At 35.9% G+C, this 18,649-nt stretch overlaps 1 protein-coding gene across 7 annotated transcripts in view; it reads left to right on the top strand.

Moving 5' to 3' along the window:
* Nucleotides 1-18,649, top strand: part of ANKS1B (ankyrin repeat and sterile alpha motif domain containing 1B) — a 437,255-nt gene that overhangs the window by 22,256 nt on the left and 396,350 nt on the right. For 6 of the 7 annotated variants that reach the window (XM_071552016.1, XM_071552018.1, XM_071552019.1 and 3 more), the window contains exon 2: nucleotides 17,595-17,675. The exons of the other annotated variant lie outside the window; for it this stretch is intronic. In XM_071552016.1, the coding sequence (XP_071408117.1) occupies nucleotides 17,595-17,675 (81 nt within the window). The remainder of the gene's footprint in view (nucleotides 1-17,594; nucleotides 17,676-18,649) is intronic. 7 annotated transcript variants of the gene reach the window in all.

The raw sequence follows: 18,649 nt of genomic DNA on the forward strand, positions 1-18,649 counted from the left end.
TAGAGCAGAATAGTAGGGACAGCTGGCTTCAGAATAATTGGTAAATTTGAACTCTGACACACCACGCTGATAGCAGTGAGAATGTCTGTTGTTTTAACCCTTTGATCTCATAAGACAAGCGTCTCAGTCCTTAGCATTCTAAGTTAATACAGCTTCCATACCTTTTTCCAGCTTTCTCTCATATGCTCTCAGAGCAAAATTATACTCTTCTCTGAATATTCTTTCCTTCTGAGAAATGCCTACTGCTTGTTTCACAGCTAAAATCTACCCAACTAAATGAAGTTTGCCTCCATTCACTTTTTCTGCTCACTTTGTAGCAACCACCCTAATGATGAAGGGTGTCGTTTCTTCTCTCTTTGTCTGACCTGGCTGTGAGAGATGCTTCATGCAAGGAGGACCAGGAATAGTAAAACCTGAAATTGTTTGTTATTTGGGTTTGTAAGGATTTCAGGTCACAGGGGAGTGTAGGACAATATTAATTTTATCCTTTCTGATGTGTAGTAATCTGTCAGTCTTAAATCAAAGAAAGAAGCCAATTATGAAAATATGGTGCGTTTCTGGGATAACTTCTGAAAGCTACTACAGGCAAAACAGATGTCCTAATTTCCCTTTTATGTGACTGCTTAGATTTTTTAAAAAATAGATATCTTACCACAAACTGTATTTCTTACTTTTGTTTAACTAATCTTAATTGAACTACTTGTCATAAAAACACAAGCCCCTTGCACCACCTCCTGCAACATTCCATGTAGGCTTTCTTGCAGAGACTTGTCGTAATTACTGAGAGATAATCCTTGCTCTTCTTTATGCTTGAAACATTCTGTTGCAAAGCTGGTGTAAGTGGATCTATTATTCTTATGATTGTTTCTGTATTTTGTCTAGAGTTACTCAAATATAAAATATATGGTAATTCACTAGTTAAGGGACTGGCGGTCAGGATGTTTCTGAGGTGAAGTCTCCAATTTCCCTTTTTAAGGATTTGCCACCATCACTGAGCACCTTGGAAAGAAAGAAGTCAGCTTTTCTGAGTTTTTTAGTAAGAGGAGATGGCTGGTTTTATTACTGAAAGGCCCTCTAATCTGTGGGTCTTTAATGGAGGACATTTTTCTTTGGTCTTGAGGTGCCCTATACTTGAAACAAGAGGGTGATTAATAAATATGCATGTCTTAGAGTTTCCTCTTGACTAGATTTAAGGAATTGCATATGGAGTGTTCTCTTCTTAGATGCTTCTCTGCTGAGTGTTAGCTGAGGTGTCTAATTATGACAATGTAATGTATGTGTATTTAAACATAGTTATTCACCTCAGTGTTCAACCTGGGGAGAAAGATCTGTAAAATCTATGCATTACCTATCTTCTATGTATTTTTCATATATATGTATGTTCTTTTCATAATTCTAGGCCTTAGAAAAAAACAAAACTGCATTTTAAAATAAATGAAAAAAAATTAGGTTGAGGGAACCTCTGTAAAGAGCACAGAACATAGAAGCCTTTCAGCTTCAGGCAGGTAATATTTGTTTACAATTTGGTATGCCCTTCTTTTTAGAAGGTAACTAAGAAAATAAAGGGGCTTTGCAATAATGAACTGAAGGACAATATCTAGGCTACAGTCTATCAATAAGGAAGTAGGATCAAGATTTGAAAGACAGTTGTTATAATCATGAAGTTCTATTCAACCATGTATAGAATAAAGAATGTAAAATTATTATTCCTGTCTTTAATCATCTTCAGCTGCTTTAATATGTTCAACCCCATCAGGGTATCTGTATTTTCTCCATGATGACGTCTCCAAATACATGAGGGGACAGGGGGTGAATGAAGGAATGACCATGGATTTACCAAGACTACATTGTACTTGGCTAACCTGTCTGCCATCTGTGATGAGAACATGGGTCAGCAGAGAAGACCCACAGTTGACCCCAGCAAGTTGACAGAAGTACCTATTCACCTCTGTTCAAAGCAGTGCACAGTCTTGGACCCATAACAGAAGATATGAACAAACTGGTGAAAATCCAACAGAAAGACACCCTAGGGCCCTTAGGAGCTGGAGCACTGACATGCAAGAACTTGAAAGAGCTGTTTGTTGAATGTGAAGAAAAGAAGTCTGAACAGGATGTCATTAAGGTGTCCTCTACTAAAATACTTCATTTGGTGTGGAGGAGAGCCACGCTTTTATCAGGTGTGCGCAGCAAGGGGAAAATGGGGAGAGATACAAACTGCAACAAGGAGAATTATGATTCAATATTAGGGATAAAATATCATGGTGAGGATAATCAAGCTCTGCAAAGACTGGCAAGAGAGGTGGGGAAGTATCCATGACTGAAGATACTTAAAACTTGACCGCACAATTTCTCAAGCAAACTGATCTAAATTCCAAATTATCTCCAACTTTGATGAACAACTTTATCCCTTTACATAAAAGAATTCAGGAAAATATCAGGAAAAAAAATCAGTGTTTTATTCTTGAATTAAACAGCTGTAACTCATGTTTTGTGTTTTCATCTTAACTACAAGAATAAAGAAATAGTACTAGAACCAACAAAAATGGAACCAAATGCTGTTGGAAGCACTTACACATGAAGAATTGCTGTTCTTGTACTGCCTGAATTATTGGCAAAGTAATTGTGTCATTTGACTTCAAAATATGTTATGCATAATTTATGTTTGATACTATAGTACCAAATCTCATAGTAAAAACTAATTTTATATTGCTGCCTTTACAATGCTGAAATATTGATGATGATTTGATGGTAACTATGTTGACTTTCGTATAGTATGTTATTCATACAAAACTTAGGTTGTGTTCAGTATAGTAAGACTTTAAATGGTCACCTTTGTAAGGGTAAAATCCACATCTTTTCTTTTGGAGAATATGAAACTTTTCCTCAGATACATTACAAATATGAGTTCTACTTGATGTAGCTCAATGTCTTAAGTATGAAAATTATTTACAAATAATGGAAATGGCCTTGGGAAGAAGTGAGTAATCATGTTATATCCATATATTTCTTATTTACAAAGCCCTCTACAGTATGTAGCATTTATAAGATTATTTTATCCTGTGTTTGCAGATGTCTGTCTTTGCTTATAGCAATAACTATATTTAAAATTATTTCGATTTAAAATAATGTTACATTATGCAGTGTACCAAGAGATATGTAGATTGTGTATATATGGATTGTTGTTCTTTTATATTTCATTAGAGATCCATGGGTTGGGATCTAAGTTTAGAGCTGTATACTTCTTTTATTTCACAGTGAATCATCACATCACTAGAAAGTGTAATTAAAGAATAGCAAAGTACTATGACTTTTATACTGTAACTTGCGTTTGCCTTATTATTTTTAAACTTGTGGTTGGCCACAAATTTGTGGTTGATTGATTTCTGCACAGATTGTCCATGCAGCTGAAATCAGAAGTCCATGACCAGCAGTGTCTGTAATTCACTACATCCACCCTGTAGAAGTGTCAAGAAGATGCTGCAGCCAGCTAGTAACTCTGTGATTCTTTTAATGCTTGTCATTACAGGACTGAACTAGTAGGCGCTCAGTTCAAATAAATTGAATTCTGATTTCTTTCTTCCTTTTTCTTGTGTTGTATTTATTTTATTTCTAATACACAGTATTAATTGTGTTTACTTTTTTATAGGTGTTTCACTTTACACCCTTTATGTACTTTTTAAGGATTCAAGTCATCAGACAAGAAGGGAGAACTGTAAAATCTTCAGCACTTTCTTTCTGCTAGATCCCTTTCATTAGAACCAAACAGTGACACCACTTCTGTGAACTCTTCAGAGTTTGGGAAAAAGAAATCAGGAGTCTTGAGGAACATGTTTCCAATGTGCCTGGTAGTCAGGGCAGTGATCTTCTCTTATCTGCTACTCTGAGTACTTGCAGCATATAGAGGATACTGGAGAAAAGCAGTAAGAATTCTGGATCTGCCACGGTAATTCTTAATGCTGAGACTGACAGCACTCACCTGTGTCCAAAAAGAGAGGTGTGAGTACTTTCAGTTTCTAGTTACCAGTACCAAAAATGTTAGCACTGCAGGCAATGATAGTATTAAATGGATGATCCACTAGGTTATGTGAATGATGACTTGTCTCATTCATTACAAAGCTCACAATTTACAGCATAGTAGCACAAGGAAAATGCCATATCAAGGAGAACTCATATGTCTGAAATGTTGCTGTTTAATTGCAAGGAAGTCAGTTCCACTTTGGTTATGTAAGGAACCAATAGTAAACTAGCTGCTTTCAAATTTGAAAGAAAACATGGTCCATCTTGACCTTAAAGAACTTTGAGTTCAAATGATAAAATTTAATGCTATTTTATGTTTATATAAACAGGAGTCATTTGTATCTCTTGGTTTGAAAGGTATGTTTTCCCATAATTTAATTTGTCTGTAGGAAATATCCTTTACTTAAAATTGGTTATGAAAAATTCCAGCATATAATCCTGCAGTTTAGACTCTTTGTCATTCCCAAGTGTCTTCAGTGACAGTTGCTCATTCTCAGGTGGACTGGAGTGCCTTTTTATCCTCACTCAAGTGTGTGGTGATACTAGGTGTGAAAATGTAGCTCTGCCACAATGTGATACATAAACAAGGAAATATGAAATTGTATCTGGCAGCTGACTAATCTTTCAGACCAGTATATTCATTGTAAGATTGGAATTCCTAGAAGCTCTGAATACACTCTCAGACAATTTGACCTACTTTGGGCTTGTGAACTGTGAGTGGCCGATTTAGGACAACATTCTGTAATTTGATCTTATGACCTCAGCCTTCCAGAAGCTGCTCTTTTGTTTCAGAGATCAATAGATAGTGTCTCCTGCCCTGCTTTAACTGTAGTAGCACCTTAGAGTCTCTTCTCTCTTGAAATTCCCTGATTTATATTTTCCTTTCTTTTCTTTTTTTTTTTTTTTTTTTTTTTTTTTTTTTTTTTTTTTTAGGGTTGTTCAGAGACAGTATGACAGGCTGGCACTATGGAAATGCTCAGTTCCAGGATATCCTTCAGCATGGATATGAGTATCCAACTCTTACTTTCATCCTTGACCTGTTCTCACAAGACAGAAACTTCTTCTTCCTTCTGGAGAGACCATCTAATTACTTATGGAAAATACAATTTCTGATAAGTGGGACAAATTTCCAATGTTTAACTAGGTCTGCCTCACCTAAGAAGGGTTCTTTCTCCTTGATAGGTGATGACTGGGAAATTAGAAGTGAGAAATCTGGCAGTTTAGTAAAAGCTTTGCCTGTCCTTAATTTCAGCTCATTTTGTATTGGTGAGATTAATTCTTTTTTCCCACACAGGCACTTCTGACTTCCTTCCATACAAGTGGGATGGGAGTTTTTTTGCAAGAACCCTCGTTTATACAACGTAAATTTAGGTGTTTTTCATATGAACATTTTCGAGATCTGTACCTACCTTGTCTTTTCTGAAGCATTTTTAAAAGACTGCTCTTTTGGTAGGCATTCTTTCTGTTAAGAAGTTGAGGAGATTCATGCTGCTGAAGCCATTAGCAGTCTTTTCCTGGAATAAGGTCACTCTGAGTCCACTGTGGATTCCTTTCTTAGCTTGTTGGGAGAATGAGACTCCTAGACTTCCTTGCAGGTAATATGTGCTGTTATGGATGCACTGCTAGGAATTTCCTATGAGCGTGCATGTGAAGAAGGGAAAAAGATGCAAAGAATTTAGCTTAGCAGCAGCAGTACATTATTTGGAATATTCATGGCTGCTACTTTCCTTCCCCTTACTCTCTATCTTGGAGTCAAGCAAAGGGCCTAAAAAGGAAGTGAGGTCAGTGTACCACCACTCCTCCCTTCTGTGCCCTCTGCTGGGAGAATCAAAGGCATAAAGCACAGACGTGACCTGTGGACAGATGCTCACCATGATCTGTCTGGACCCAAACTCAAACAGTGGTGCTGTTGCATCCTCTAAGCTGATAAATGCTGTTGTTCAGAGACAGCCTTCTGCCAAATGTTTGACAGGAACGCGAGGCTGCATCTAACTTTAATGTGCCAGGCAACATTTCTGGCTACTGGAATGTGCCATGTGGCATTCTCCCAGGGAACGAGCTAACAGGCAGAGCTGAAGAATTAGTATGTGCCTAGTGCCTGATAGACAATCTGGATGCAGCCATCCTGTTTGGGAGATTTGAGTCATGTAGGTGTGGAGCATTCTGTGCCAGTATGTACTCAATACCAGAAAACAGTTCCAAACATGTTTCATTTACTATTGGTGGTGCAGCCTGGGTTCCTAGATGGTTCAGACTGGAAGGGATAAGAGAACTGACATGGCATTCAGAGTCTGGCAGAAAGGACAGTCCTGACCTGCATACATTCCATGATGTATTTTTTTGGAGCTGAGCACAGCCAGAGAGTTTTAATGATCCAGATTGTACTTCATTCTCAACAGTATCTAAACTTTCTAGAATCCAGATTGTCCACTGCGATTTTGTAAATCCAAGTGAGGACTAAAACAGTTGTGCCTCTGTTACATGGAAGACAAGCGCACAAAACTCCACTGTCTAGACATTCTTATCTGGAGAATTTGTTAAGCATTTTTGATTGTTCAGAGTGACTGGGGGATATAGAAAAGCCAAAAATCAGCTTCTGTTTGCAAAGTTAAAGAGAATTCTATATCAGTTTACCTTTAGTGAAGATTCTTATGACTCTGGTGACTACAAAACTGAGGTTTTAAAATTCATCTTGCCATTTAAAGAAGCCTCCAAGACGTTCTGAAATTATTTCATGTCCTGCTCTGTTCCTAAATTTTTGTCTTCTATCTGGCAGAACTGTATGATCAACTAGGTTAAAATTTGAATTTGACTGTAATGAGAATCTAATTCTTCATTGGCTATTGAACTGTTAAAGTTTTCTGTTACAAAAACAGTTTAGAAGTTTTGGTTTTGGTTTTGTTTGCTGTAGATTTAGTAAAGTTTTAAAATTTTTTTTAACCAGACACTGCATTCTGGTATTGTGTTTCCATGCCTCAGGAGAAATTAAACTTTCAGCTTTGTTTGATTATTCTTTTATTGAAAATGCGTACAGATTCTCTGTGCATTCAGACTGCTCTAAAGTGGCATGATCAAAGTCTGTATGGAATCATCATTGTATGGAATCTTTATGCTAGTAATGTAGTCCCAGTTAATTCAGTGTCTCATTTATCAGTATTGTAGGAGTTATGCTGTGGTACAATCTTTTTTCGAATCTTAAGTGTGTTATCAGTGCAAGTCTTTCATATAAATTCGGGATGAGCTCTCATGCCTTTTAAGATGCGAAGTTCCTTCAGTTTGCTTTGCACTTTCTTCAGTTGGTTTCTTGAGATCTCACAAACAAAGATCACTTTCTCTCTGCAACTATATGACCTTTAATGTAAAACAAGAGAATAAATATGATTTATACATACAGCAAAGGAAAGAAAGGTAGAATCTGCCATCCCAACATGGATTTCATAACCTTTTTTGGTGTATCATTTCCCCCTTTTTTTTTCTTGTATGCTAGTTTATCCTTGCATGTTACTTTTAGTTTAGTACTTAAGGTATTTAGTCAGGAATTGCTCTTTTACTGCTCTATTATAAAATGTTTAGGAACAATATATACATTAAACAGAGCTGAACAAATTGCATTAATTGTTCCATGAGTCCTACATGTGCTGTAGTGCTGAGAGTAGATTAGAGAGGGAGAGTTGTGATGAATCATTTTGCATGGTGTCTTATTGTGGAACTGGGTTCTCTTCTCCAATGTTTTTAAAAATCTGTGGTATTGGGAGGAATATATGCACCCAAATTTGGGTTCCCCAGATATCTCTTACCAAACAGACAGTTCAGAAAGAACATTAAAATATTCCTGTTATGACTAAGTCTTAGAATGTCTTTTGCATAAAGGTATTTGCCAAAACAGATTTTGTGGAGTATCCTATCAGTTCTATTTAAAGGAGTAGGAAGATGCCAAGATAATTCAGTTAACATTCTTGAAATATTTCCCCCCAAATTTAGCATTTTTATTTTAATATTGCTGAAAAGTTCATGTTCCATAGAGCTGCAATTCTCTTCTTGTGGAGTAGGTGGCAGGTTCATTTTCTGGAAAATATGCAACAGTAAAGCTATTTGAGGTACAATGAATGTTTCTTTGTTAGTGTTTTAATTGGTTTTTGTAAAATTATAAAACACAGTGTTCACTTTAGATGTGTCTAGAAATAAATGATCAGTTATTGTTCTTTTTAAGCTGTTTGAAAGTCTACATCAGCCAGATCTTCCTTTTATAGTAGAAGCTTCTGTGTCATTTAAACCTCTTAGTCTTGGATATAATTTCTACAATTGATAAGGCTTTTAAATTGAATAGAAACAATAACTTCTAATGGATTTAAATAGGGAATTCTAACATAAATGGGCTGCAGTTTTACTGAATATTTTTGCTGTAATTGCATTTTGTTTTCTAAGCTATGAGTCATAATTGGGTTTGTCCAATAAAAGGCATCATGTCAGTTAAATTTATTTTTTCTTAGTGATTCAGGTGATTACTACTATGTCTAACCAAATATTTTGTCAGTGATGTGATGGATATGATCTTGGTAGTTATTAACAGTGTTTAGGAAATTTTAAGGGGTGGTATTGTTACATACCCAAAACCTTTGGAAGGCCTTTGTAATATGTCACTGTGAAACTTCCGCCTCTCTTGTTAAAAGTATGTTATTTGTCTTTGAGGAAGTAATTTTGTGGTGATAAAAGTATTTCCAGTCATGATTGTAGGAATGTTTTGGGTGCTGCTGAGGTAATTCTGTCCTCTGTTGGCAAAGCACAGCAAATGAAATGTGTGCTTCGTAGCACACTTCTGTTATGATATTATTTATTTCAAACATGACATGTTGCTGAAATTAAGGCATTAATTCTGTGCTTTTATTGTTGGAAAGCTTTATTTTTGTCCTCCTGTACCAATTAGCTTAAGCATAGGATAGAGGATTTATGCTCAGACTGTCCTTCAGTAATAAGGTTTTTTGATTCACTAATTTTGTACCAGAAAACAGTTTAATCCAATATCTTTCTTATTCAGATTTTCTATTACTATGCCAAAAACATTTAAACACATCTCATTATAATAGCTCTATGTGTTAAAGATTAGGTATTGCAAAGATTCCATTTGAGGTTTTCAGTATATCTGATACAGCTTCCATTCAGTTTCAGGCTCTGCGAAAACCTGATTGGTTTTGACCTGTTGTACTTACTGCAATACCTAATTTCACACTGATCGACTTCCTTATTTGATTTGTTAATTCATTTAAGAGAAGAAAGAAATATTGATGTAATCTGAACAGGTGCTGATTTTTTTTTTCTATACAGTATCATTTCTAACACATATTTGTCATATCTATATTTCTCTGTCATATCTCTTTCCTAGGTTGTCTTTTTGTTAATGAAGTTAATGCAATGCTGATGGAAAGAATGAGTATTAGCACTCGGATGGAGCCAGGCAGTGTTCATATACTCCAGGCTAACATTCTGGCAAACACAATTAGCGCACGTCTGCTCTAAAAATATGTTTCTCCAGAGAATAGAATCAAATTGTTTAATATTTTGTTATGGATAGTAAAGGGTTTTAGTACTTTTTTGAATTCGTTTTGATCAAGGTTACTTTCATTTACCTTATATCTTGCAAAAATGTGCTCTTGCAGGCTTCTGATGTTCTCTGCCTTGCTCATTGTCTGCTTGGGGCTATGGAGTCTGAATAATTGAAGAAGCATTCTACCAGAAGGCACAAATGTTGTGTATATGTTCTACAAATGTTATAGGTCATTAATAGACTTCAAGAGCCTTGATATCTCAGGATTCTTATTTTGGAAATCAGTTACTGGTGCTGCACTCTTTCACTGTTCTGAGTTTAGGTAAAGGTTATGACAGATTGTCCAAAAGGGTCAGACAGTATTGCTGCTGTTATGAGATGAAGATATGGAAGCTTTGAATTAAGAATATGAGAAATCATGTGGATAACTGATTTAGTACCATGTGGATGTAAACAGAAGATGTGAGACTCTTACATCTCTTATGTTCTCAATGTCAAGAAAGTGAGTGATTGATTTCATTGGTGCGGGGGTTAATACTACTGTAGGTTAATTATTGACTCTCACTTTCATATCACCATAAATTGAGAATGAGATGTCAGATTGTCTTCAAGAACCAAGAGAAAATGGAATCAGGTATTTTTGCTGGTGTCTGTTTTGTTGGTGTCTGATTGAATTACTCTACTTTTGAGGAAACCCAGATGAGGAAGGGCAAGGTATTAAAGCCAGCTGTATTGCAGACTCTATATATAGCAAGCTCTGTTCTGTGTGTCCTAGAGCTATAACAAAGAGTCTCATCTTAGGTTGGTTTCTAGGATGAACACTCTTTAATACTGAAATGTGGTCATAGATCTAACAGCATCCATATTCAAAATTTTTGTTATGTATTGTTAGTCTTTCCAGTGCTGCTTCCAGTGCCAGAGCTTCAGGAATTTTTATTCCACTTAAACAAATGTCAGTAAGTGTTCCAGGATGCATAATTAATCATTTAGAAGTTTTAAAATCTCCTTTTATAATAAATGTTGACTTTGTCTGCGATAAGAATGTGTTTAAAATTGCAAACACTGTGAATTTATGATGGATGGGAATACTTTGTTGGATCTTCAAAAATGTATTGTGGAAAAAACTTCTAACTTTTCTTACTAAAGATTCAAGGTCAGTTGAATTAGGAAAAAGAATGGCTAAAGGAATATCCCTCCCCCAAAAATATGTCATCATATCTGTGTTCTTGAGAGAAAGATAAATAGGACTTTGCTTCTGTTTATTTCTGATTAAAAAATATACTGATGTATAAATTAAACTTCAGTGTTCATAGGTATATTCATGTAAGTGTATAAAATCATAAAATCATAGAATATGCTGAGTTGGAAGAGACTCTCGATGATCATCAAGGGCCGACTCCTGGTCCAAAGCAGGGCAGCCCCTGAGAGTATCCAAAGCTTCTTTAACTCAGTCAGGCTTTGTGCTGTGGCTCCTTCCCTGGGGACCCTGTTCCAGTGCCCAGCCACCCTGTGGGTGAGGAACCTTTTCCTGATATCCAGCCTAAACCTCCCTTGACTCAGCTTCAGGCCATTCCCTCATGTTTTGTCACTGGTCACCACAGAGAAGAGATCAGTGCCTGCCCCTCCTTTTCCCCTCATGAGGAAGTTGTAAGTGCAATGAGGTCTCCCCTCGATCTCTTCTTCAGCCTGAACAGACCAGGTGACCTCAGCTGCTCCTTTGGAGCTTCCTCTCCAGAGCCTTCACCATCTTTGTTGGCCTCCTTTGGACGCTTTCTAATGGCTTAATATCTTTCTCGTATTGTGGTGCCCAAAACTGCATACAATATTCAAGGTGAGGCTGTCCCCATGCAGAGCAGAGGACAGCCTCTACATAATGTACTTACAGTCATGAGATATGCAAGGGCTTTCACAACCCTTCAGACAATCCACTTCTGTTGGACTTACAGAAAGGTAATGATTATTTATATTATTTCACTAAATAGTAGTTGTCTGGGAAGAGCTGAAAGAATCCGGTATTTATTTATAAAGGGAGTTCCATATATGTATGTACCTATGTATATTAGTACTATATACAGACAGAAAAAAGATTTAATCAAGTATGTCTGATTATTCGTCTTTATTGTATGGCCTAATTTTACCTAACACATTGGACTCACGTTTCTGATTGAGCTGTAGATCTTATACAAAGTGGATAGGTCTGATTCATAACAAACCCATGTGACTCATATGTGTAGGGAGCCCAAACTCATGATACAAAGGATATGGAGTTGCCCCCAAAGGAACAGTTAATCTGATGCACTGATCTTCAGCATTAGCCATATGGCATCCCTGCAGATTGCTCAGATCATGTAACATCATACATGGAGATATCATTGGCAATGCTTTAAGAACATGATTCACATAGCATAACATGGATGATTTTATTTATTAAAGGATCTGGTTTTGGACCGAATGCTTTCATACGTTAGTGGCATTTCTTACAGTGTTCTTGATGCCAAACAAGAGGTAACGTTTTTTCCTGTCAGAATGGCTGGATTCTCAAGGACAGAACTCTGGAATGAATCCAAAGATCTGTCTGACTCATCGTTGACAAGCCGGAGTTACTATGGTTCTCTGTGAACAAAGCAAAACCCCAGCTTGTCCCTATAGACTAAGGGAATACAGAGGAACCCTGCTGTCATAGCTGATGAAAGCTTTCTGTCTTTTAACCATGCCAGCCAAATTGGTGTGGACTGTAAATACAAGGCAAAGCTAACCAGTATTAGCCAGGAACATATTGCTTTCTGAATATAGCTACAGTATTATGCTGTGTCCCCAGCCAGTGTACTTCTGGATGAGTAGTCTGTAAAGAATGAAGAAGCCAAGCTGGTTAGATAAAGGTCAAATGCAAAGTGACCTTATATATGACAGATTTTTAAAATAAAGCATGACTAATTGGTTGCCTATTCCTTTGTGTGACATCATTATGAAGTCAATGTGTTTCTCCTTTGCATATTCTCATATCAACTAATTTTTTGCAACATTTAAAGTGATGTAATTATTAAGACTATCAGAATAAAATTATATATTTTCAAAGGACATTGATTTTGGCTTCAAGTTATCGGAGTCTTAATTCAGTTAAACTACTTCATGTGATGTTCAGGTTTTATTTATTTTTACTATACAGAGCACTTAAATGGAGAGACTGAGTGCTCATCAACCGGTTTTTATAAGTAGATTCTTTCCCAAACTGATTATACCTAAATTTGCATGTAGTTACATGTGCATGGACTATCTAATCTGCAGGCTTCTAGAGCATACCTCCCAGTGGCCTATGTCAGCCATACTACACCACTGGTTTCTCTAGTATTTTTAATATAGATGTTCAAAGTTGGCTAAAACCCCAAAATACTTACTGAGACTTTTGCAGAAGCCTGCTGGTTATCTTTTGATCTGCAAAATTTAACTTCCACTCATGTGGCATCAGCTCTTTTTAGTCTCAGCCTCAGAGACATGCTGCCACACAATGGGGTCCCAGGCTGCTTCACCTACTGGCTGACTGATCCAGCTTGATCTTCATCAGCTCACATGCTACCTCACACACCCACACTAGAGCTCACAGGATGGTTCTGAGAGGGAGCCCAGCAAGGTGTGTCTTCACCTGCTGTTGTGCTGCTGTGCTCTGCCGGATTTGCAGAGATGAGCCTTTAGTGAACTGTGATGAACTTCAGAGTAGCTGGGCCAGGGTATTCCTTGATTCTGCCCCTGGATGTTATCTCCTTTTCCTTTGTAGATGTACACAGGAGCTGTCTATCACATAACCTAACAGGTGTATAAAAATTTGTATAGTTTCCTATAGTATAGTACCTTTCTAGCCTGTTCTTTGGGTACTTCACAATAGGAGTGTTCTCATATGCAGGTTCTGTAATTTCTTATCTCAGAAGCTTCTTAAGCCTGACTTTATGAAAATTTGCTTTTGGAAGACCTTTTTCTTTCAATTGCAATTCTTTTATCTTGAGGTTATTCAAAGCATGAGGCCACACTGACTCTTTCTAAGACTCCTTGTGGCTAAGGGTATTCTGGGTATCCAGGACTTGGATATCTCTGTGTTTTTCTTTCTGCCTCTCTTGAGCCACACACTGAAATTTTGTCATTTATAATCAGCATTTTCATAGTTTTTTCCACTGGGAAACTATGGGTGACAGGTTGGATTAATGACCAACAAGTCTAGTCCTTCAACCAAAAATTCAGTTAGTAATAGCAAGAGTGGTGGCAGGCAAGTATACTAGACTATGTATTTGAGATTAAGGTTGTTTGTGTACTTCTAAATGCTGCCACCTTACTCCAAATTTTAATCTGGGCAGATGTAGTCTGTTAGATCTATCAATGCTCATTTTGCCAATGGTATTTTACAAAACTTGAAAAATAATAATTACTGGTAAAATACTGGGTTTTAATCTTACATTGTTGGACATGATCCTTTTCTTCTACATGCTTTTCTAAATTCTTCCACATCCTTTTTTACAACTTAGATTACCCTTTTTACTTATCACTTTAAGTGTTGATCCTGCTGTTTGTATATTTGTAAAAAAGATCTTTCTCTAACCCACTGTTGTAGCTTTTTCCAGCTACAGAAGATAAAAATAGTTGTAGCTAAATTCATAATGTCATGAGTTTGTGGATTTGTTTTCTCTTTTTACTGCTTGATATCCATCTTTATGGATATTACTATTGCTTCACATATAATTCCTTAAGTTTTCAAAAGCAAAACAGAATTCTGAATTCAATCACAACAGATACAGCAGGAATGTTCTATGAAGATGAGCATTTTTAGGTGTTTTTTGATTCTCATGACTTAGGTATACTAGATGGAAATGATTGACTCTCTCTAATTTCTCTTCACACTTCTGTTCCCTTTTAACATTTTAACATATGTATACTGGAGGCTTCTACAACAGCTGGATGAAAGAAACTCTTCTCTGCCTTTCAGAGATGCACAGAATTAGACAGACACCCTGGAACCATCCCAGAAGTACTGTTTTGTGAATGCCTACTGTATCTCTCTAATCAGGGATCCAATATGCTCCTTTCTTAGCTAGTTCTAACTATTTCTTCGAGTTTCCAAGTTGAAGTCCATAATTCCTTGGTGGTAAGGGAGTGGAGATAACTCAGCAGAGTCTTTGTAATATACACATATGCTGCATGGGAGAATTTCCTATAGCTCTGGAAATCTTCATTGGCAAAGAGTGGAAGCTGCATTTGCCTTCCATTATCTCCATTTACCTGTAATACCTCCATTCCAATATTAATTTTATTTTACCATGATAAATTTACAGAATATGGGCCACCCCTGTAGATCTTGTACAGGTCTTGTCCCCAGGCCTTTTGCTGAAACGAGATTCCTTGAATTAACTTGATCATGCACCTGTAAAGAGGAACAACCAGTGATTTGTCATCATCCCTGGATTGATCACAGGCAGTGCATAATTTGCAGTGGAATTCTGATACCCAGCTCTTAGGAGACTTCAACGGAACAGTCTCTAGTATATGGACTCACAGTTTCTCACTGAGGTAAAGTTTTGCAAAAGTTATTGAAGGGGGAAGTAACTTACAGTGTAACTCTACCTCATTATTGGCCCACTGTGCACGATGGAGACCTACTTGTATACTTGTATACTAACTACAGTAATGAGTAAATGATGTATAATAAATAACCAAACTCATAGTATTCACTATCCTTGATATTTCATGGTAAATAGAAGTCACAAATTGACCAGAGTCAGTATGGAAATAAAATCACAGTTTGGTGAAATGCCCCGGTTTTGTAGACTGACACTATTTATGGCCAAGATGGTGAACAGATCAAGGTTAAAGAAAGCAAGTGGAATAAGCTGCTTTAGAGCCTGAAGTTGAGTAATCACACTTAATCCTATGAATTAATTGATTATCAATTTTGTTGTAATATTTATATTGAGACAACTAAACAACAGGAATCATAGTTTCAGAGTACTTTTTATTTATTTATTTAAAAAAAAAATCAATATAGTTTCAGTTGAAAAATATTTCCTAAGACCAGACTCGGGAAGTATAATAATGCTTTAAATAGTGCATGGATTAAAGGAGAAAAATAGAGGAAAAAGAATGAAGATTTGTTTGGAGGTTTAGGTGTGGTTGTTTTTTTTTTTAATGCTTTAAAATGCATTGTGAATAATGTATGAACTCATGGAAAAACAACTAGCAAACAAGTCCTAACAATGGTATGGCAAAGCAAGCAAGCTGGAAAAACCAAGTAAGTTATATTCTGGTGTGTATTTTCTTAATATTTGAAATACTACTTTCTATACATTTTTTCCCCTTTATTCTCCTATAAGCTGGTATAAATAAAATGATGAAAATATAATCCAACAAATAAGAAAATGACTAATAAACCTTATGCAAAAGTTGAGAAGTTATAGAGTATCAATAGATATCGATTTCTTTCCTTCCAATAGATAAAGACAGCTTGTCTTTGCCATATAGATAACATTTGTCTATTATAGAGAAGGTATCAGTTCAAAGACTCAATTTTTTATTATTTCATGAAGTTGAAATAATTTCCTTTAATCAAAAAGATTAGAGTGACTTTTCTTAACTGGAAGTTGCTTCTGTGGTAAAGTATATACACAGATGTCAGAGAAGATTTTTTAAAAGAAGTTTTTTGCTTCTTTGCACCCAAGACAATAATTCAATTCCATTCTTCCAAGAAATTAAATTGGAGGACGAGGTGAGGTGCCTAGCATTAGGTAGAGTTATGCTCACTGCAGAACACAATGTATCACACAAATAATTCTATATGCATGCAGTATTACTTGTGGGAAAACAACTGCTTAAGTTTTTGAGCTAATCAATCATTCAAATATGCACAATGAGAGACCAGTCTACACCAGTATTTCATAGTGTGTATGTGTGTATTCTGTTTTATAGGTAATCAAATACAGATCCAATAGTAAATAATTCTTAAAAAGCATATGTTAACCATAAAATGTAATTTTATTTATGTAGATAATGAAAAATATCTGTATGAAAAAACTCCTTTTTCCTATTAGCTTCTGATTATTTTTTTAAACTATATCACTTGATTATAAGGTATGAAGTGAAGTGAAAAGCTTGGCTTGCCAGTGACTGTTTAACACTGTATTAGAAACTAAAGAAAACAGGTTGTAATCCAGGCCTCATAATTTTGTGTCCTGGAAATTGTAATACTAATGATTGAAAACTGTTTCACAGAAGAATAAATTACTTCTACAAATGATATAATCAGTTTCAAATGTAGTCGGTTAGAAAAAAACCTGCTGGTTCTCATTATGCCTCTGTTACCTGATTTCCAGCATTTGGTTTTGTTGTTGTTTTTGTTCTTCAACTTTGAAACAAAATATTTCCTTTACTGCTTTTTGATGAGTCTGTAATAGATGAAACTGGTTACATGGGACATATAGTGAAGCTGACTATAAAATACAGAAAGATAACAAAAGAAAGAAACAAGAAATGTAATTTAATTAACTTATTCTTAAAGGTATGTTTAATTTATTAAAAAGTATAATCAGGTAAAGTGGGAGCTAAAATGTCAAGTCAATAACAGGAATAAATGTACTGCCTCTTTACAGGGGTTCTCGCTAATGTTATCTTTGTTTGATTCTAGAATAACTTACCTAAAGTCAATGAATACACACGTGTGAAAAAGTAGTGCAAAATCAGATTATAACCCCAGTGTAATTACCAGAGTAATAGAGGGAGAACAGACCTAATTGAAATTACAGAATAGTCATTACTCTTTGAGACTGTCCTACATAAAGTTCATGACTACTATAAAAATGAATAGTAAAATTATTTTTATAAATAAATTATATTGATATCAAGATGACATTTGCTATTTTATGTTCTTTTCAAAGTAATTCATCTCCTAAAAGTTTAATCACACTTGTTGCAGAAATCTTTAGGTTATTGGTATGTCAGATTTCTGACAGTTCTGTACTTGCCAAGTCAAAAAATTAACATCACAATTTTGCTTTATTTGCAGCATCTGGCGAGGACCAAATATAAACTGCACAGACAGTTCAGGTTATACTGCCTTACATCACGCAGCGTTAAATGGACACAAGTAAGTGCCTCACATTTAGTTTTTATGTAGAATGGTATTTAGCTGTGTAACATAAAAGAATATAGCATAGCACTGAGGTTTTCTCCAAAAGTTGGCAAACCTTGTCTTACTAAAAGAGTCTTATTTCCTATAGGCTACATTAACATAGGATGCTTTGACACCGTCATCAATATCAGCATGTAGCAATGACAAATGGGAAAGGCAGTTTATAAGTTATTGATTCTATACTGCTTCTAAAATCTTCCTCCATTTTGAGTAAATTTATTACTGTTACTGCTAGTTGTGGCTCTAGTGCTTTTTTAGTTGCTGAGAAATTACAGCAAAAAATTTTGTAGTGCACTTTTTTGTGTTGAATGTTTAAGGAAGCAATGTTGTGAAACAAAATAACAGTATTGATTAGTCATTATCAAAGCAAAAGTAAGATGAAAAGCATAGTTTCTTCATTCTACTACACTTAGAAGGAGAAAATCAAAAAGGCTCTAACCTCATATGGGACCTTACAGCTTTTCCCAAGTTGCTGCTGTCCATCCAAGTTACCACATGCACATCTCAACAAGTTTAGGGAAAAGTGTGCAAAATCCCCCCTAAAGGGCACTGCATAGGCACACCAGTGCAGGTGAGCTGTTAAAGGATTGAAAAAAGTCTGGAACCTTGCTACACATTTTGTTTTACACCTTGTAGTTAGTTCTATGTTACCTCTGCTGTTACATATTGCCTCTTGCTACGTATTATCTCCATTGTATTAGTATGCCAACTGCATTAAGGCAGAAAAAGAAAGAAAGATTTTAATAGAGTCTAGAAATTTCTGGTGCAGTAGACCCCCCTGTAGCCAAGGTAGGAGCTTGTCCCAATTAATGCAGCTCAGGTATCCTGGTATCAAACTGATGCTATTAACACTGACTTTTCACTAAAGAAAATTTTAACATAAAGATTTGGGTAATTCCTCTGTGTGAGATAAGGAACTGATCAAAACC

The sequence above is a fragment of the Pithys albifrons genome, chromosome 3 (genome assembly GCF_047495875.1).
Source record: "Pithys albifrons albifrons isolate INPA30051 chromosome 3, PitAlb_v1, whole genome shotgun sequence".
In the NCBI taxonomy this organism is placed as follows: Eukaryota; Metazoa; Chordata; class Aves; order Passeriformes; family Thamnophilidae; genus Pithys; species Pithys albifrons.